Source organism: Equus asinus, chromosome 23, assembly GCF_041296235.1.
Source record: "Equus asinus isolate D_3611 breed Donkey chromosome 23, EquAss-T2T_v2, whole genome shotgun sequence".
NCBI classification, from domain to species: domain Eukaryota; kingdom Metazoa; phylum Chordata; class Mammalia; order Perissodactyla; family Equidae; genus Equus; species Equus asinus.
This window is the reverse complement of record NC_091812.1, coordinates 36522089-36537521: the sequence shown is the minus strand read 5'-3', so window position 1 is coordinate 36537521 and position 15433 is coordinate 36522089. Positions and strand designations below refer to the sequence as shown.

At 40.5% G+C, this 15433-nt stretch overlaps 1 protein-coding gene across 6 annotated transcripts in view; it reads right to left on the bottom strand.

Annotated features, from left to right (window-relative positions):
• Positions 1-15433, bottom strand: part of SMARCA2 (SWI/SNF related BAF chromatin remodeling complex subunit ATPase 2) — a 166781-nt gene that overhangs the window by 122386 nt on the left and 28962 nt on the right. For all 6 annotated transcript variants that reach the window (XM_044756940.2, XM_070495812.1, XM_070495813.1 and 3 more), the window contains exons 5-9: positions 13120-13375; positions 6635-6761; positions 4512-4685; positions 3255-3428; positions 523-693 (exon numbers count right to left, since the gene is read on the bottom strand). In XM_044756940.2, coding sequence (XP_044612875.2) covers positions 523-693; positions 3255-3428; positions 4512-4685; positions 6635-6761; positions 13120-13375 — 902 coding nt within the window. The remainder of the gene's footprint in view (positions 1-522; positions 694-3254; positions 3429-4511; positions 4686-6634; positions 6762-13119; positions 13376-15433) is intronic.

The following is a 15433-nucleotide window of genomic DNA, read 5'->3' as shown; positions in this document are numbered from 1 at the left end:
CAGGGCAGCCCAAGTGAATGAACAATTTTGGCATCACTGTCTGTCCAAAGAAACAGGCTGAAATAGGTTCCAAAAGCATCCCAAAGCTATCTCTTCTACGTTCCTCTGGCTTCTTTAATCTGTACACTGCATTTTCTTCTTAATGCTCATTCCAGTTTCTTAACTCAGCCGTCCCCCAGCACAACGGCATTACACTTAAGCAAACATTTATTTGCATCCATGGTTTTCCTCTTCCTATTCAGCATGGGTACTTAATTTTCAAATACAGTATGAAACAACCAAGTATGGACTGAATTGTTTGCGTTTAGTACATCCTATCCATTATGTCCTCATCAGATACGTCGTCTAGTAAGCCCAATCAACTCTTTCGTGCCATGCCCATTTATATAAGCAATTACTGCAATTCAATAATATAAATCTTCCATTAGGGTAGTAAGGAGTATTTATCACAGAGCAGCACATGCCTTAAGCTGGTCCCTGACCATACACCCCCAAGTCAGCCGCCACCACGAGGGCACTCACCTTCTTCCGCCTCCTCCTCTTTTTCTTCTCTTTGGCTGCTTGGGCTTGCTTGTGCTCCCAAACCAGGTTGGTCAGGTTGGCCACATACTCATCTGTCTGCTGTAAAAGGTAAGCTAAACGCCTGTCTTTCTTTTGATCGATCAGTTTTCTATAGCCCTCTTCATCTTCAGCCTATTAAGGAAAGAAGAGCATGATCAGAGCGTAATAAAAGTTTGCAGACAACACCTTTTTCCACTCATTCCCCACTGCCGATTGTCTGAACGTTGACTGGTGGTGAGTGCAGCAAACCAAAAGATCCAGGCTGCAGGAGTTCCTGCACACCGTCTGGACTGGGGGCGCACGTGGAAGGGTGATGCCCACGTCCCAGGACACCGAGGTCCATTGCAAAATCAGGACACATAGCCACACTATTTATGTGATGGGAGAAAGGACTTTGAGTCGACTCTTTGTTCTTCTGTGTTTCTTTAATGGCACAAAAAATGTTAACATTTGACGATTCATCATCTGAAGTTTATTCTTAACGTTGTATTTTGGAAATTTTCAAATATAATCAAAAGTGGAAAGAACAGTATACTGTCTCATATAACCAATACCCAGCAACAAAAATTAACTCGTGGTGACCCTGTTTCACTGCTGCCCTTGCCCCACTCCTCCCCACAACCCCAAACTGGATTGTCATAAAGCAAATTCTAAACATAGTATCTTTTCACCCATAAACATTTCAATAAGCATTTCCAAAGGCAACGAATCAAATGGGCTTTGAACGAATAACTTCTTATACTTAAAAGCATTACAAACCCTGTGGTTGATAGGAAAGGTCAAATCTGGGGGATTTTTGTCACAGATCTGCACTGCATTATGGGCCTAGGTGACTGGAGACAAGTCATTTAGGATCTGCAGTCTGACACTGCTGAGCAATAAAACAGACACAATAGTTCCCACCTCTACCTCCCATTAAGCAACATTATGAGGTTAAGTGGAATAAAAACTCTGATGTACTCTGAGCCATTTCAAGAGAAATCTTTTTTATACGTCCCAATAAAAGGACATCTCAAAAAATATTTTCCTCGTGCAATGCAGCATAAAAGAAACGTGCTATAAAATCTTCAAGAGGCAACTCCATTACAGAAAAGCTTAGGCTCTTCAGTCCAGGGGTGTCACTCCAGCATCTGCCCGAGTGACAGCAGTTTCATCCCTCAGTCTAGCTGCTGTCTGCCCCGTGGATGAGCAGGAACCTCAAACGCTATTATGACTCTAATTGCTTTTGGTTATGGTTGATCTCACTTGAAGAAAGAGTGATAAAAAAAACTTCAGTTTCTCTGTTATCTGTATATTCCATCATTTAATTGCAAAAATTAATGATTTGCACATGCCTAGTCATTAGTGTCAAACCAATCTGTTACTGAAGTTCTAATATAGTTTCACTTCAGTCAAATCACACAAATTTGACTGCTTACTGCTCAGATTACTATAAAAGGGTCTCCTGAGCTGGTTAGAAATCTCTTGGACAGTTCCCTCCCTCCCAAAAAAAGTGAGGCAGGAGAAGATGGTTAAAATTTAGTAGGACCTGGACATAGAGCCTTTTAAAATATGGTGTTTACTCTCTGGACTCCAAAAAATTAATGAAAACAAAATGCAAAGCGTAATACCAGCAAGGAAGACAGTGTCACGTGGAATTTTCCAGGGACATAATTATGGGCTGAAGTTAATGACTTTATCTTCATCCAATACTCAGGCATTATGTCCCAGATAGAATCTGTAAGTCTCCTATCATTAGAGATCACACATTCTTTTCCAAAATCTAGTGTACTTTGAGGCTCAATTCCAAAATTAAATGATCAATAAAACCAAATATGCAGGCCAATGATATAACCCAATCCCTTCTGTGTTTATATATTCATTAAAAAATAATACTGCAAATGTAATGATTCATGAATAGCCTTTATCAATGACATGGCTATAACCAAAAAAAGCAACATTTTAAAATTAATTTAAAAATCACTTTTTACACTGTTAGAGAAAAATTTCTGCCATTAAAAAAAAAAGAAGGGGCCAGCCTGGTGGTGCAGCAGTTAAGTTTGCATGTTCTGCTTTGGTGGCCCAGCGTTCACCAGTTCGGATCCCAGGGGCAGACCCACACACTGCTTGTCAAGCCACGCTGTGGTAGGCATACCACATAAAAAGTGGAAGAAGATGGGCACAGACGTTAGCTCAGGGCCAGCCTTCCTCAGCGACAAAGAGGAGGATTGGTGGTGGATGTTAGCTCAAGGCTAATCTTCCTCAAAAAAAAGAAGATAAGTACTGAGGCTTCAAAAAAGAGAATTCTTAGATTCCAAGACACAACTTACTGAGATATTCATTCAAAACAACTTGTGTCAGTTTCAAAGACACAATATTTTAAAAAGAACTGCCATTTTCATCCTTCCAGATCTGGTTATCAAAACTCCTGCAAAACACAGTACCTGCCTTTATGCGAGAAGCTATAACCTGAAGAGCAAAGCCACCCCAGGACAGAGAAATACTATACTCATCAGTAGTAGCCCAAGATTTGTGGCACTGCATTGTCTACGAAAGAGAAGGTGTTTTTACCCCATCCCTGTGGAGTTCAAAGGAACTTATTAATATATTTGATAGGCAGCTTTTACTCTCTCCTTCTGCCACGGCATATTTAACATTCTCAATACAAGCAGAGGAGAGGGGAGCATGTTCCTGGATTCCTGCGGGCCCCTTACCATCAACCTCCGCATTCTCTCCTTTTCAATCCGCTCCGTCTCTTTCTTCTGCTCCCTTTCAGTGTTGGCGTGCCAAGTTGCCACTGCTTTGGAAAGCTTCTGGATCTTCCCAGCCACAGACCGATGGTACTCCTTAAAATCTTTTGCATGTTGCAAAATACTATTCAGGTATTCCTGAAGGATCCGAAGGGAGGAGAAAAGAACACTTAAAATCTATTTCCCAATGTCCTATGAGCTTCCAAATAGTCCAAGAAAACTCTCAATGTGCATTAAACAACAATGGGAGACTAGAATCTGTTTTGGGATAGGAGCTCTGGTGTGTTTCCCGAGCTGAGGTGTGGGCTACTGCCCGGTGGGAAAGACGGCCTCTCAAAGTTTGCTTGGGTGCCAGCCTGCTACAGAGAAACCTCTGACACCTGGAGAGTGTGGCCACATGGAAACTGAAAGATCAAACATCAAGGGAGACCTACAAAATGGTGATGATAAAATTTAAAGCAAATCCCTCTCAAATAAACCTGAGGGATATGGATATTTCCAGTGAGAATCATGTCATAACTGTCATGTTTCTTCTGCTCTAACTTAAATACCTTAGAAATTGTGACTCAAAATAGGTTTATAGGAAGTTAAAACCACCATACACTTTAAATACAGGAGAGCAAACATGTACCCTGATTTACACTAAAATCCAACATTTTTCAAAACAAAACTGGGCTCGGCACTAAATGAAGCACAGAAAAACAGAATTTATAGGATTATGACACCACATCAAATCCTACATCAAAACCCCTAGAAAGGAATGTTTTAAAATATCTGCCCCTGGGAAACCTCCAGCTGGGCTCTTGAAAAGCCCAGGCTACTATACTTGTGCTTGTCATAAAAATAAACCGTTTGCTGTCTTCTTTCCTTTTCCCCAGGATTTTGCTCCAGGAAACCCCCATGCCCACCCAGTCAGCAGCTTCTCATGGGATTATGAAGATGGCGCCTGACTGGAATTAGGAAGCAGCGTCCTTCAGCTCATCCTGCTACCGCTCATCTGTGTCACCCTGGCAAGTCACCCATTTACCTGGCTTGGCCTAAGTTCCCTCGTCTATAAATGATGTGGTGAGACTACATAAGCTCCAAGGAACCTTTCTGTTCCCTCACGTACCCACTGCCCGCAGCAGTACATTTTTCAGTCGTTGGATTGGATGAATCCATCCAACTCCGTAGTTGGACATCTCTGTGAACACGAGGGCACCCAATCCCTGGCCCACGTACCTGGTGCTTCTGCCGGCGCTTCCTCTCCTGCTCGATCTTCTGCTGCTTCTCCAGCTTCTCGGTCATGCGGGCTTCCCGCAGGGTCTGCCGCTTGCTCCGTTTGTAAGCTTTGGAGTTGAGAGCTGTCTCCAGGGTTGTGTCCCGGCGCATGCAGGCCACCACCTCCTGTCTCAGCTGTCAAGAGGGGAGCAGTTAGAGAGCCTCCCCAGACGCAGGCCACTCTCCTGGACCCTGCCCTTCTCTCCTTCCCATGTAGTGGAACAGAATGAGGACTGGACAAGCTTCTCCACCACAGTTGGCCTTTTAGTAAATGAAGGGACTAAATCATGCCAAAGGTATGTGGTGTTTTCAGAGATGGCATGAGTTTTATTTCCAAATAATTCAAATAAAAAGAGCAATGATAGCACTATAACACTAAAAAAAGGTAGATGTGGTCTTGGATTTTTAATAAATTCATTCTATTTAATTATTCTAATGATACGAATTAGTTAATAAGCTTTTAAAATTTTTTACTTCATTTTAAGTGCCATAATAACACTCTCTTTGTGTTTAAAGATTAACTTTAATGATGCTCTGCAAAAAGAATAGAAGAATTACTTCCTGTTCGTGTACAGTAGCAGCAGATACTCAAACAATGTTAATTCAAGCCCCATGTAAAAGATGGGAAATACTAGTTTGGCTTCCTCCCACTCCTAACAATGATATTCTTTGCAAGATATTTAAATTTTATACTATATTGTGGACTTCTTTGAAAGGATCAGAAATATAATATCTTACGCATATTGTATGTTATGTGGTGGTAGGGGGTGGGGGATTGGGAATATACATCAAAATTATTATTTTATAGTCAATTGAATCTGAAATCAGCATCAATCACAGTTAATTTCATTGGGAAACTTCAGAGATAACAGATTTTTCAATAATATCAAGCAAAAATCAGAAATCAATAAGAGTCTGGCATAGTGGAGCTAATCTGAATATAATCTTATTACTGGTTAATAATTATTTAGCAAAGTTTTATCAAACACTTTGTCAATGCATTTTATGAAGCCACCTATAAGAAAGAAGTAAATGGACCTCGGAGACTTTTTCTTTCTTTCTTTCTTTTTGAATTTACACTGAACTCTATTCTCACAAAGCTATGGCCAAGCAGCACCCTGCCACCACTGATGCCCTCTTCTGATATTATAACCAATAAGGCAGATGTGCTCCCAAGTTCATATGACAATAGCAAGTGAGGTGGCCCTGTGATTTTAGTCACATTCTCCAAGAGACCAAATCATGCAATTCAATACTTCCAAACTACTTCCATTCATTAATAATTCACTTTGCACACCCCGAGACCTTAACCAAACAAATCCATCTGACTGGCGGGGAAGCACTCCTTTTCTCCTCTGACTAAAGGAGGCAGCGTGCGGACCAGGAGACCCGCACCTTTTGGGTGCACAAGGCAAAACTCACCAAAGCGAAAATTAGCTCTACTTCATTCCACTAATCCACTGATTTAGCAATTATAAAATAGATCATTATGCTAGCTTTTATTAATCAGTGACTACTAAGAACCATAGCGAGAACAACAGATAATAATTGACTGATTAGCCAATGGGTGGGTCTGATGTCCTCAAAGGTTCCAGACTTAGGTTCTGATGAATAACCAACAGTTACAAAACATAGTTTTATGTATTCCTATAAATGATGAGCTATTCATTCAGTAGAGTGGCTATCATATTTGTTAAAATTATTGTCACAGTCATGGGTAGGATTTTACATTTGTGTTTGCAAAGACGCTCTAATCTACCACTTTCTTGTTTTTCTTTGGAGGCATAAAGGCAAACGTGAGCTATGTTCTCAAACTTTCATCTACGGTAACAAAATGCCTTACCTCTGACTTTGGAAACCAAAAAGAAAAAACTGTCTCTGATATAAAGAAGAGCAAAACAGAATAATAAGCAGTTCATCTTCGTTATTTTTAGCTCTATGCTGCTGGTCTAAAAGATACACTATTTTACTAAGTTTGTATCTTTATAACAAGACTGAACAAACTCAAGGAAACCCACAGATCACACTCTCCAACAATTACATTTATTTCCTACATCTCAGAGTCACTGGGGAAAAGGTATTACCTGACGTTGGAAATTGAGTAACCGAAGCGCTTTCAGTTCCACGGTTGCTTTGGTTCGTAAATCTGGTGGCAGAGAGCCAGGCAGATTTTCCAGTTCTTGTATCCTATGAGCTATGCGAGCCTGAAGTCTAGGGGAGATAATAAAATGGGGGAGGGGAGGGAATACACATTACAATTTAATCTTAAATGATAAACGATAACCTGATTGATACCTCAATTTCTGACACCCAACTAGATTTTCTGACGTTAAACAGAGCAAAGCTACCTTTGCATTAATGCAGACAGGTGCTATATGTCACTTAACACTCTGGCCTCCTTCATAACCTCGCTCTGACACCCACGAAAGAAGGCTCACAAGACGTCTAGGAAGAAACTCAAGTGCCATCGCTCGCTCTGAACAGAGAGAAAATGAGAGACAGGCAAAGTTGCCTCGCTCCCAAACGCCCAGCCAGCCAGGGCGCAGAGCTGAGACAAGAGTTTTCTTTCTCACTTCCAGCTCTGTCCTAAGGCAACCCGGCCATTTGCCCTCCTTGCCAAGATGCAGAGGACGACGGCCGTTAAAGCTGAGTGAACAGGAGCAGTTTTAGGTGCTGAGGCCACAGAAATCAGCCGACCCAAAACATTCAGACAGGGCCCTGCCAACCACAACCACTTCCTCTGCGAGCAGTGCTTGCTTGAGAAAAGAAAAGGCTAATCAGGCATTTTTAAAAATCGGGTTTGGGACAGCAGAGAATGGTAAAGTAAACGGTATTTAAAAACTCAGAGTTTCTAGAAAAGGATTGCTGTGGATTCTCAGTTTAGACACTATCAAAATATAACTGTAAATGTTCTGTCATAATGAAGGCAGAATAGATGATAAGAGACGTCTCGCTTTCTTCATCCATTTGGGATATTATTCCTGTTATCCATATAAACGCCTGGTTTAGAGTTCACCTGGATCCTATTCTTACAAATAATCGCATGCTATTTACATCTACTTTTAGAACTACCTCTCCCCCAAATTTGGGGCAAAACTATCTTGGAAGAGACTTCAACAAAGAAAGAATAGTAATAAAAAAGGTACTAAGTTAAACTAAGTTAACATTAACTGCACTAAGTTAGCTGCATTTAATGCACCATTATATTTAATTCTCCCTCTCTCACACCCCTCCCCCAATCTGTAAGGTAAATGTTGACAGGGTCCCATTTTACTGAAGAGAACACTGAGGCTTGGAGATATTAAGAAACACGCAGACTTCACAGTGCTCGTGAAGGAGGGAACCGAGACTAGAACCTTCACTAGCCCGACACCAAAACCACCACAATCACACCGTAGATAATTCGAATACAGTTTCTAACTGCAACCTGTCCTGGATCTCAACTATAAAAGTTGATAATTAAAGATTCTGTTAAAAATTAATATTATGGTTTTGTCAAGCTTTATGATGCTGTATATTAACATGAAAAAGCAAAACCTTCTGTGACTTAGATGATGCAAAATATCTTAATAGGTCATACAGCTCAAATACCAAAATGGGTGCTTTAAAAAACTTAACAGTTGTTTGCTTTGGGACAAAAATAAAATGTCATCTTTTTCAAAACTTTAAAAATGATAGTAAGGGAAATGCATTATTCTTCATTGACTTTACTGAAAATAATATTTTGACGGATTCTGATTTTATTTGGTACATACACATTATTAATTCTGATTTACTGAATGATTTATCATCAAAATGTGTTATTATTAGTATCATCACTGTCAACACGACATTATTTCAACTATGCATACCAACACAAATAATAGCACTTTTAAACAGTTTAACCAGGCAACAGACTAAAAATTCGTTAGTTCAAACAACAATAAATTTTCATCAATTTACTCTTTTGGTCAAATTCTTCAAACTCTCCCAACTTTCTTACACATTCCTTTTACAATTGATACTCACGAAATTATTATTTTTTTCACTGTATGAAACAAATATCTCCTTCATTTATCCAATTCAATTTCTTAAATATCCACATAGCCCAAATCTCCAAATACAGCAACCGATGACGCATCTTAACAATTAGGGTATTAAGACAAAAATCCATTATAGATGTTTTTCAGATATATAATTTAAACGGAAAAAGGCTAAACTGAAACAATTTCACTTTTGTAGAATTAAGCCCATACGAAAGGAAAATTAAATATTCTAGTGGGGTGAGATGAGGGCCAATGATTGGGTTACTCTGCGTCCTTGGTTCTGGATTTACTGCAGACCTTTTTCATTTGAATATCCCAGAACTCAAACTATCCCTTAGTATTCTGGTTAACTCTCTTTGACAAAGTGGGTCAGGTGCTAAATTAGAGGAAGAGTTGAATTTTCCTTAATCTTCTGAAGGACTATGGAATTAGGACTAAATAAATAATCTTAGGACAACTGGGCTGACAGTGTAAAGATCAAATCACACTGAACTGGGAGTGTGGGAGTTGGGGAGTGCAGAGGGGAAGGAGGGAGGTGGACAGGTGGGGACTGGGGTGGATGGAGCGTTGGGTGGCTGGGGAGCTGGGGATGGGGTGCTCTTCTTCCTGAAATCACTGCTTCTCCAAAGGGCCTAGTAATTTGCCAGTGAATCTCAGATTCCCCAGCCCAAAAGAATCTTGCTTTTAAGCAAGAAGTACTAAGTGTCAACACACAAACTACAGGAGAAGAGGAAAGGTAGGTCCCATAGTAAAATTACATGCACTTGATGCAGCACATGGCGGGGTTGGTTGCAAAGGTACAGGAGGGGCTCCTTGAACGTAGAACATTTTCTCTTTTTGTTCTGGTGGTAGTTAATCGAAATCTTCATTTTAAATAACGCTCCTCTCCAGACAATTTCATCTTCCCATCAATGGGATTCAGCAGGTAGTGTGATAAAGAGATTCAGGATTCTAACTTCCCGAAACAACAACAGATGTAATACTGCATAACGGCAGGAGACTCATTTAGTGTCCTCGCGAGTACAGAAAATGGAAGCAGAATTAGGTCACTCAGGTTTTTCATACAGATGGAACAGTAAATCAGGAGGGGTTACTGTTCTGGCAAGAAAAAGAGTTCCATTAAAGGCAACAGATATTTGTTCAGGTCCAGAGGAGAAGTTTATGCTTCCTGTAGGAGAGTTATTTGAACAGAAAATGACACTGGTACATTTTGTTCCTTCCAGGAGCTGCGTGACACTTTTAAAAGAAGAGAGAGGGACACTGACTTTTGGGAACTCTGCTCATAACATGGCCCTTGGTAATTTTGGAGAAGGAATTTTCAGGGTTGCAATGGAGACCAGGGCAGGACAAAAAACACGGTAAGCAGACAATGCTTGCTTCCTGAAGCAAGGAGGATGTACCCCTGTCTTCATGCTAAATTCTGACTTGATACCAAGGAGGGCTGACAGAATTCAAAGATGCTCTTCTCAAATAAACTCCTTTGAATGTGAAATACACCTCTCATGCAAACATTTGTGGAATTAGTTTACATGCTAACACGACAATACCTGGAGTGCTTTTGCCCCAACATCTAACTCTAACTAGAAGAACTGAAGTTAGGTGCATTGAGAGTGCAAAGAAAGTGTGCCAAACGAAACAAAACTAAACAAAAAGCCCTGGAAATCTCTCTGACATTTGCTACAGAGAAAAGCAGTAAGTTCCATCATAAGAGAAAGATGGTCAAAAAGAAAGGATCCAACTTAAATGGGAGCAAAATGTTTTCCCTGGAGAGCTTGTGCAGATCTGAGGCAAAGAGTGCATATGCAGAAACTTATTTATGCTATTACTGAATAAAGAAGGCCAATTTGTCAAAATCCTGATTTTATGATGAACAATGAAAAGCAGCCAAGTGACTTAAAAGTAAAAAAAATTTATGATTCTGACAATTGCCTTTCAATTTTCATAGACAAGGTAAGTGATATTACAACAGTCAAAGAAATGAGCATCTGTTAAAGAATTTCTGACAGATGACTTTTGCTCAAACTAACTTTATAAAATCGGAAAGGAGATTTCTTTTTTAAACCTTGCTCAAATCCTCGACCAGAAGATACACTGGACCCCCTTCCAGTTATCAGTGCCAAAGGCTAGGGAGCCATTCTCTCAAAGAGGGGCAAAAGGAAGAGCGTTTCTTAGCTGTCTTGTAAAGGTGCCTAAGGAATTTAACCTAACCTTTTTTAAGGGATAAATGTCACATCTCTGCAGTTGAACAATTTATCTTCATATAGGCAGAAGCCAGCTATTGCCATATAACTAAAGAAGACAAAAGATGCCCCTGCGACCCTGCCAGTTATATACCTATCCTTCTCGAGATGGCCATGGGAAAGCTCAGGCCAGAGGACCTACCAGCTTTTTGGACCCAGGGTTACCAGATCAATTATTTCAAAAGCTATGCATGTTTACAATAGAGGAGACATTTATCAAGCAACAACAGTAATACATAAAATAGCCATTCCACCACATTTTGCAATGCTTATAATGTAAAAAATACTGATAGATACTTTTTTTTTTTAATTGATACAGGAGTGGAAGACTAAAGCTTTTCACACACTGGAATAGGCTAAACAGTACTGCTTAATACTTTGGGAGAGCATCCATTAAGATCACTTTCAAAAAATGAGTTTATTACAAGAAAGGTCTGCAATTAACATTCTGGTAAAAATGACAAAGAAAATTTAGGAGTCAGCAAAATACACACACATAGACAACACAACACAAGTTGATAAGAAAAACAACTCTGGCTGTGTTTCTAGGTAAAGAGAGTGTCTATGTTATGAGGGTAGTTCACATGATTTAACAAAAGTACTGGTAGCTTTGTATCTTCAGAGTAGGAAAAAAAAATGTTAGCTCTTAGGAAGTCAGAATTTTAGGGTAACTAAACAATATTCCTCTCTCCCATTTATTGTCTTTTAAAAAATAAAACTTTTTTTATTCAGTAGCAACATAAAGAAAGGCCTGCATATGAATACAATTTTTCTGCCTCAAATGAGTATACTATGCTAATATTTGACTTAGCAACACACAGCAATTATTCACCCAACAGAATCTGCCTATCAACACTGAAATATCAATTGATGATGAGTATCTAGCTCTCTGGGGACACATGCAATGCTGGAAACAGCAACATAAAAGCTCTTAATTGAGGATTAGTAATAGTAATGAGAGTAAAGTTGTACTCTTCATCCAAACAGCTACACACATTTAATGGCAAGTTACTGTAATTTCTGTCACAGTAACTCTCAAAGCTGATAAGTTAGTATTTTAATCTAATAACAAGTCAGTCGTGTTTTTCAATAAAGGTTAAGGTAACATTTTTAAAGGGAGCCTGGACATTCATTTACTAACATTCTCTATAATTTTTGAACTCTAATTTTCTTTTAAACTAGATCATATTTGGGAAGTAATAATAACGGCTAATTTATTGAAAGTCTTTGTATCATTTTATCTTCTCCCTACAAGAGGTTCTAAAATACCCTCTTTTAAGATATGAGGAAACTGAGTCACAGAAAAGAGATATAACTTGACGAAGGTAACAGCTAGTAAGTGGCAGGGCGTGCTTTCTGGCTAACTCCAGAAACCAGTCTTAGCTTTGTTTTACCTTGACTCAATACTTAGTGGACGCTGTTTTGTTTGACATTAACCATTCACATCAGGAGTCAGCCAACGTCAGCCTGTGGGCCAAATCCTGTCTAGAGCCTGTTTTTATAAATAAAGTTTTATTGGAAGACAGGCAGCCCATTATTGTCCATGGCTGCTTTCACACCCTAAGGGCAGAGCTCAGTGGTTGGGGCAGAGACTGTACGGCCTTGCAAGGGTAAAATGTTTACTATCTAGCCCTTTACAGAAAAGGTTTGCCAACTCCTGACTTAGACAAATGTGCCAAATCAAGTGAAAAGTTTCTGGAGTCAGAGTTTAAATAAGGACCCCATAATGAAGACACTTACATAGGGCTTACTCCTAAAGTTGGACCAAACCATAGACCAACAAATGCATAAATTAAAACAAAGACTATAGTCTACCAAGCTCCTGAGGTATGCTTTGAGTATCATGAGATGTGTCATCAACCTGAGGGTCAGGCCAACACGACACACTCAATATCTGACCAGCTCATAGCCATCACTGAAGGGCAAACGGACAAACCAGAACAAAGCAGTGCATCAAGCGTGAGATGACCACTTTCTTGGAGCCGTAGGATGACCGGGCTGGGCTTTTGATCCTTACATCCTTAGTGCCTAACACAGTGTCTGGCATGTCTTAGGGGTTGACCAAAGTTTTCTGGCTGAATGAAAATCACAGTCCGGCCAACCCAGAACCATCAGAGGACCCCTGCTCCCCACCCCAATGGCAAACAAACTCTTCTCTGCGACTTCGTTCTGAGATCATTCTCCTAGCATGAGTTTCGGCCTCCCTTGGCCTTTCCCTTGTCCACCAGGAGACAGGGCGCCCCCAGGCTTGGGGGTCCCAGCAAGAACACAGCCCCGGAACCCCTCGCGGGGCGGGCGCATTACCTATATTCCCGCTCCTGCAGAATCTCCACGGGGTCCAGGCCTTGCGGCTTCTGAATGGGGCTGATCCGGCTCTGCTTCTGCTGCAGCTGCAGGATGGGCGAGGGCTGCCCCGGGGCCGGCTGCGGCACGGAGGGCCCGGGCACGGCGGCCGCGGGCGGCGGCGCGGCGGCGGGGGGCGCGGGCGAGGGCCGGCCGCTGGGCGCGGGCACCGGCAGCTTCTGCGGGGTGCTCGGGCCGCTCAGCTCCAGCCCCGGGCCTGCGGGACAAGAGCGACATGGGCAGCTCGGGCGGGACGACGCCTTGAGGCCACAGAGGGCCTGCCCGCTGCCCCCCGGGGGGCCCCGAGAGGGGGAAGAGGAGATGTCTTAGAAGAAAAAAGGAGGGAAGGAAAGAAGGAGGGAGAGGAGGGAAAGAAAAAGAAAAAGAACCCGGCATCTGTCCCCATAGGGAAATGGCATTCACTGATGAACATTGGCGAAAACGGTCCAAAAATGACTCTTGAAGGAATAAATTGAGGAAGGAATAGACGGCCAGCTTTTCAGGTAGGTCTACAGTGGGTTTTTAAAAAGAATACCAGGAGCACTCAGAGTTCAAAAAAGTAAGGGAGAGTCACCTAACAGTCAGATGTAATTTGGGTGTGGTCCTAAAATCTTATTTTGCAAACTGCACCGCGAGCCCCTTCAGAAAGACCGGCATTGCACTCCAGAACAGCCCGCCATCGGAACCCACGCTGTACAAACGCAGCCAGCAGCTTGCCTGGCCTCTGATGCAAACTGCAAGGGGCACACATTTTTCTTTAATGACCTATAAAGCATATTTCAGGCTTCATCAGTGCATCTCAGGAACGTAAATTTTTTTTTACGACATACTAGAAAATATTTCTAAAAACATTCAGAGTAGGGGAAAAAATCTGCTTATTGCACCTACTAAAAACGAGCAAATATTAAGATTCGAAAGAGCAGTCTTCTCGTTATCAGAATAAAGGGATATGCAATCATCAAGCTTATCAAAATGCACTTAATAAATTAAAGCAATTTTCCACATTAAACTTCAGGAGTTTAAATTGATTGCTGGGTATGGACCTAAAATAATAAGTGTTTCATCTCTCCTCCTAGGTGAATTTTTACTTACTTCAAAATTATAAAAAAGATTAGTGATGCTACCAGATGAGTTAGTAAATTAAAAAAAAAAAGTCACAGTAAGCAGATGTTAAAATCTCCCACAGGCATTCTTCCAAGTATGTTCTATATCTTTTCCAAGGAAAATTAAAATTATTAAATGGTAACAAAAATAACAGCGACTTAATAATTAACCATACAAAGACATACATTATGAAAAATTAGACACATTTATTCAATTTCCAGCAGACACCATTTAGAAATGGGCTTAAACGACAATGCAAGGATAGCTATAAGCAAACATTTTGACAGGAGGAATGTGAAGAATTAGAACAAGTTGCTCAGGAAACTACAGTGCGTGCGTGCGTGCGTGTGTGTACGCTGTTACTGTTGTTCATTTTCCCCCTCCTTCTGAAATTACGTAAAACTTTCCAAAAGTCATCTAGCTGGAAAAGACTTCGTGAGATAATCTGTAGCACTCGTTCTAGGGGTTGATGAAAAATTCTTGAGGGAAAAATGCAGTGCTTTCTATTTTTCATTTTAGGCATGTGGATGTACTATCATCAAAAAGAGATTCTTTTCAGCCGAGTACGCTCTGATTTTTTTGGAATGAGAGGTCTTTTACACAATGCATAGCTTTTCATAGTACTTTACAGTTAGAGTTTCTTTCATCCGTATATAAGAAACCAATTTCTAAACATTAAATCTCAGGGTTGTTAAGCATTGGAATGAGTTATAGAGGGATGTTTTAGAATATTTGTTCCCTAGAGGTCTTTACAACAGGGTAGATTTTTCATTTGGGTTGCTTTTGGTTTGATCCAGACAAAAAAGGGGAGACAGAGATTTCTAACCTTATTTTAAATTTCTGTGATTCTATGAATCTCCTTAATAAGCTCAAGAAACTGGCAGAATTAAATATATCTGAAGAGTTGGTATAAACATACTAAATAATGAATTTAATACATGTAAGCCCTCTAAAAGAACTACTACTTTTAATAAGGAAAATTCAGGTCGTATTGACAATATCATAATAATAACTTTAAATTCAGTTTTCAAAGTTTTTTTCCTTTCAAAGTTTAAATAATTCAGCAACAAAAGCCACAACAGTGCACTTGTGTTACAAATTTCACTTATTCCAGGCGCTTTCTTCTCTAGCATTATGGCCTATAAAGACCTATGCAGAAGCCTGTGATGAG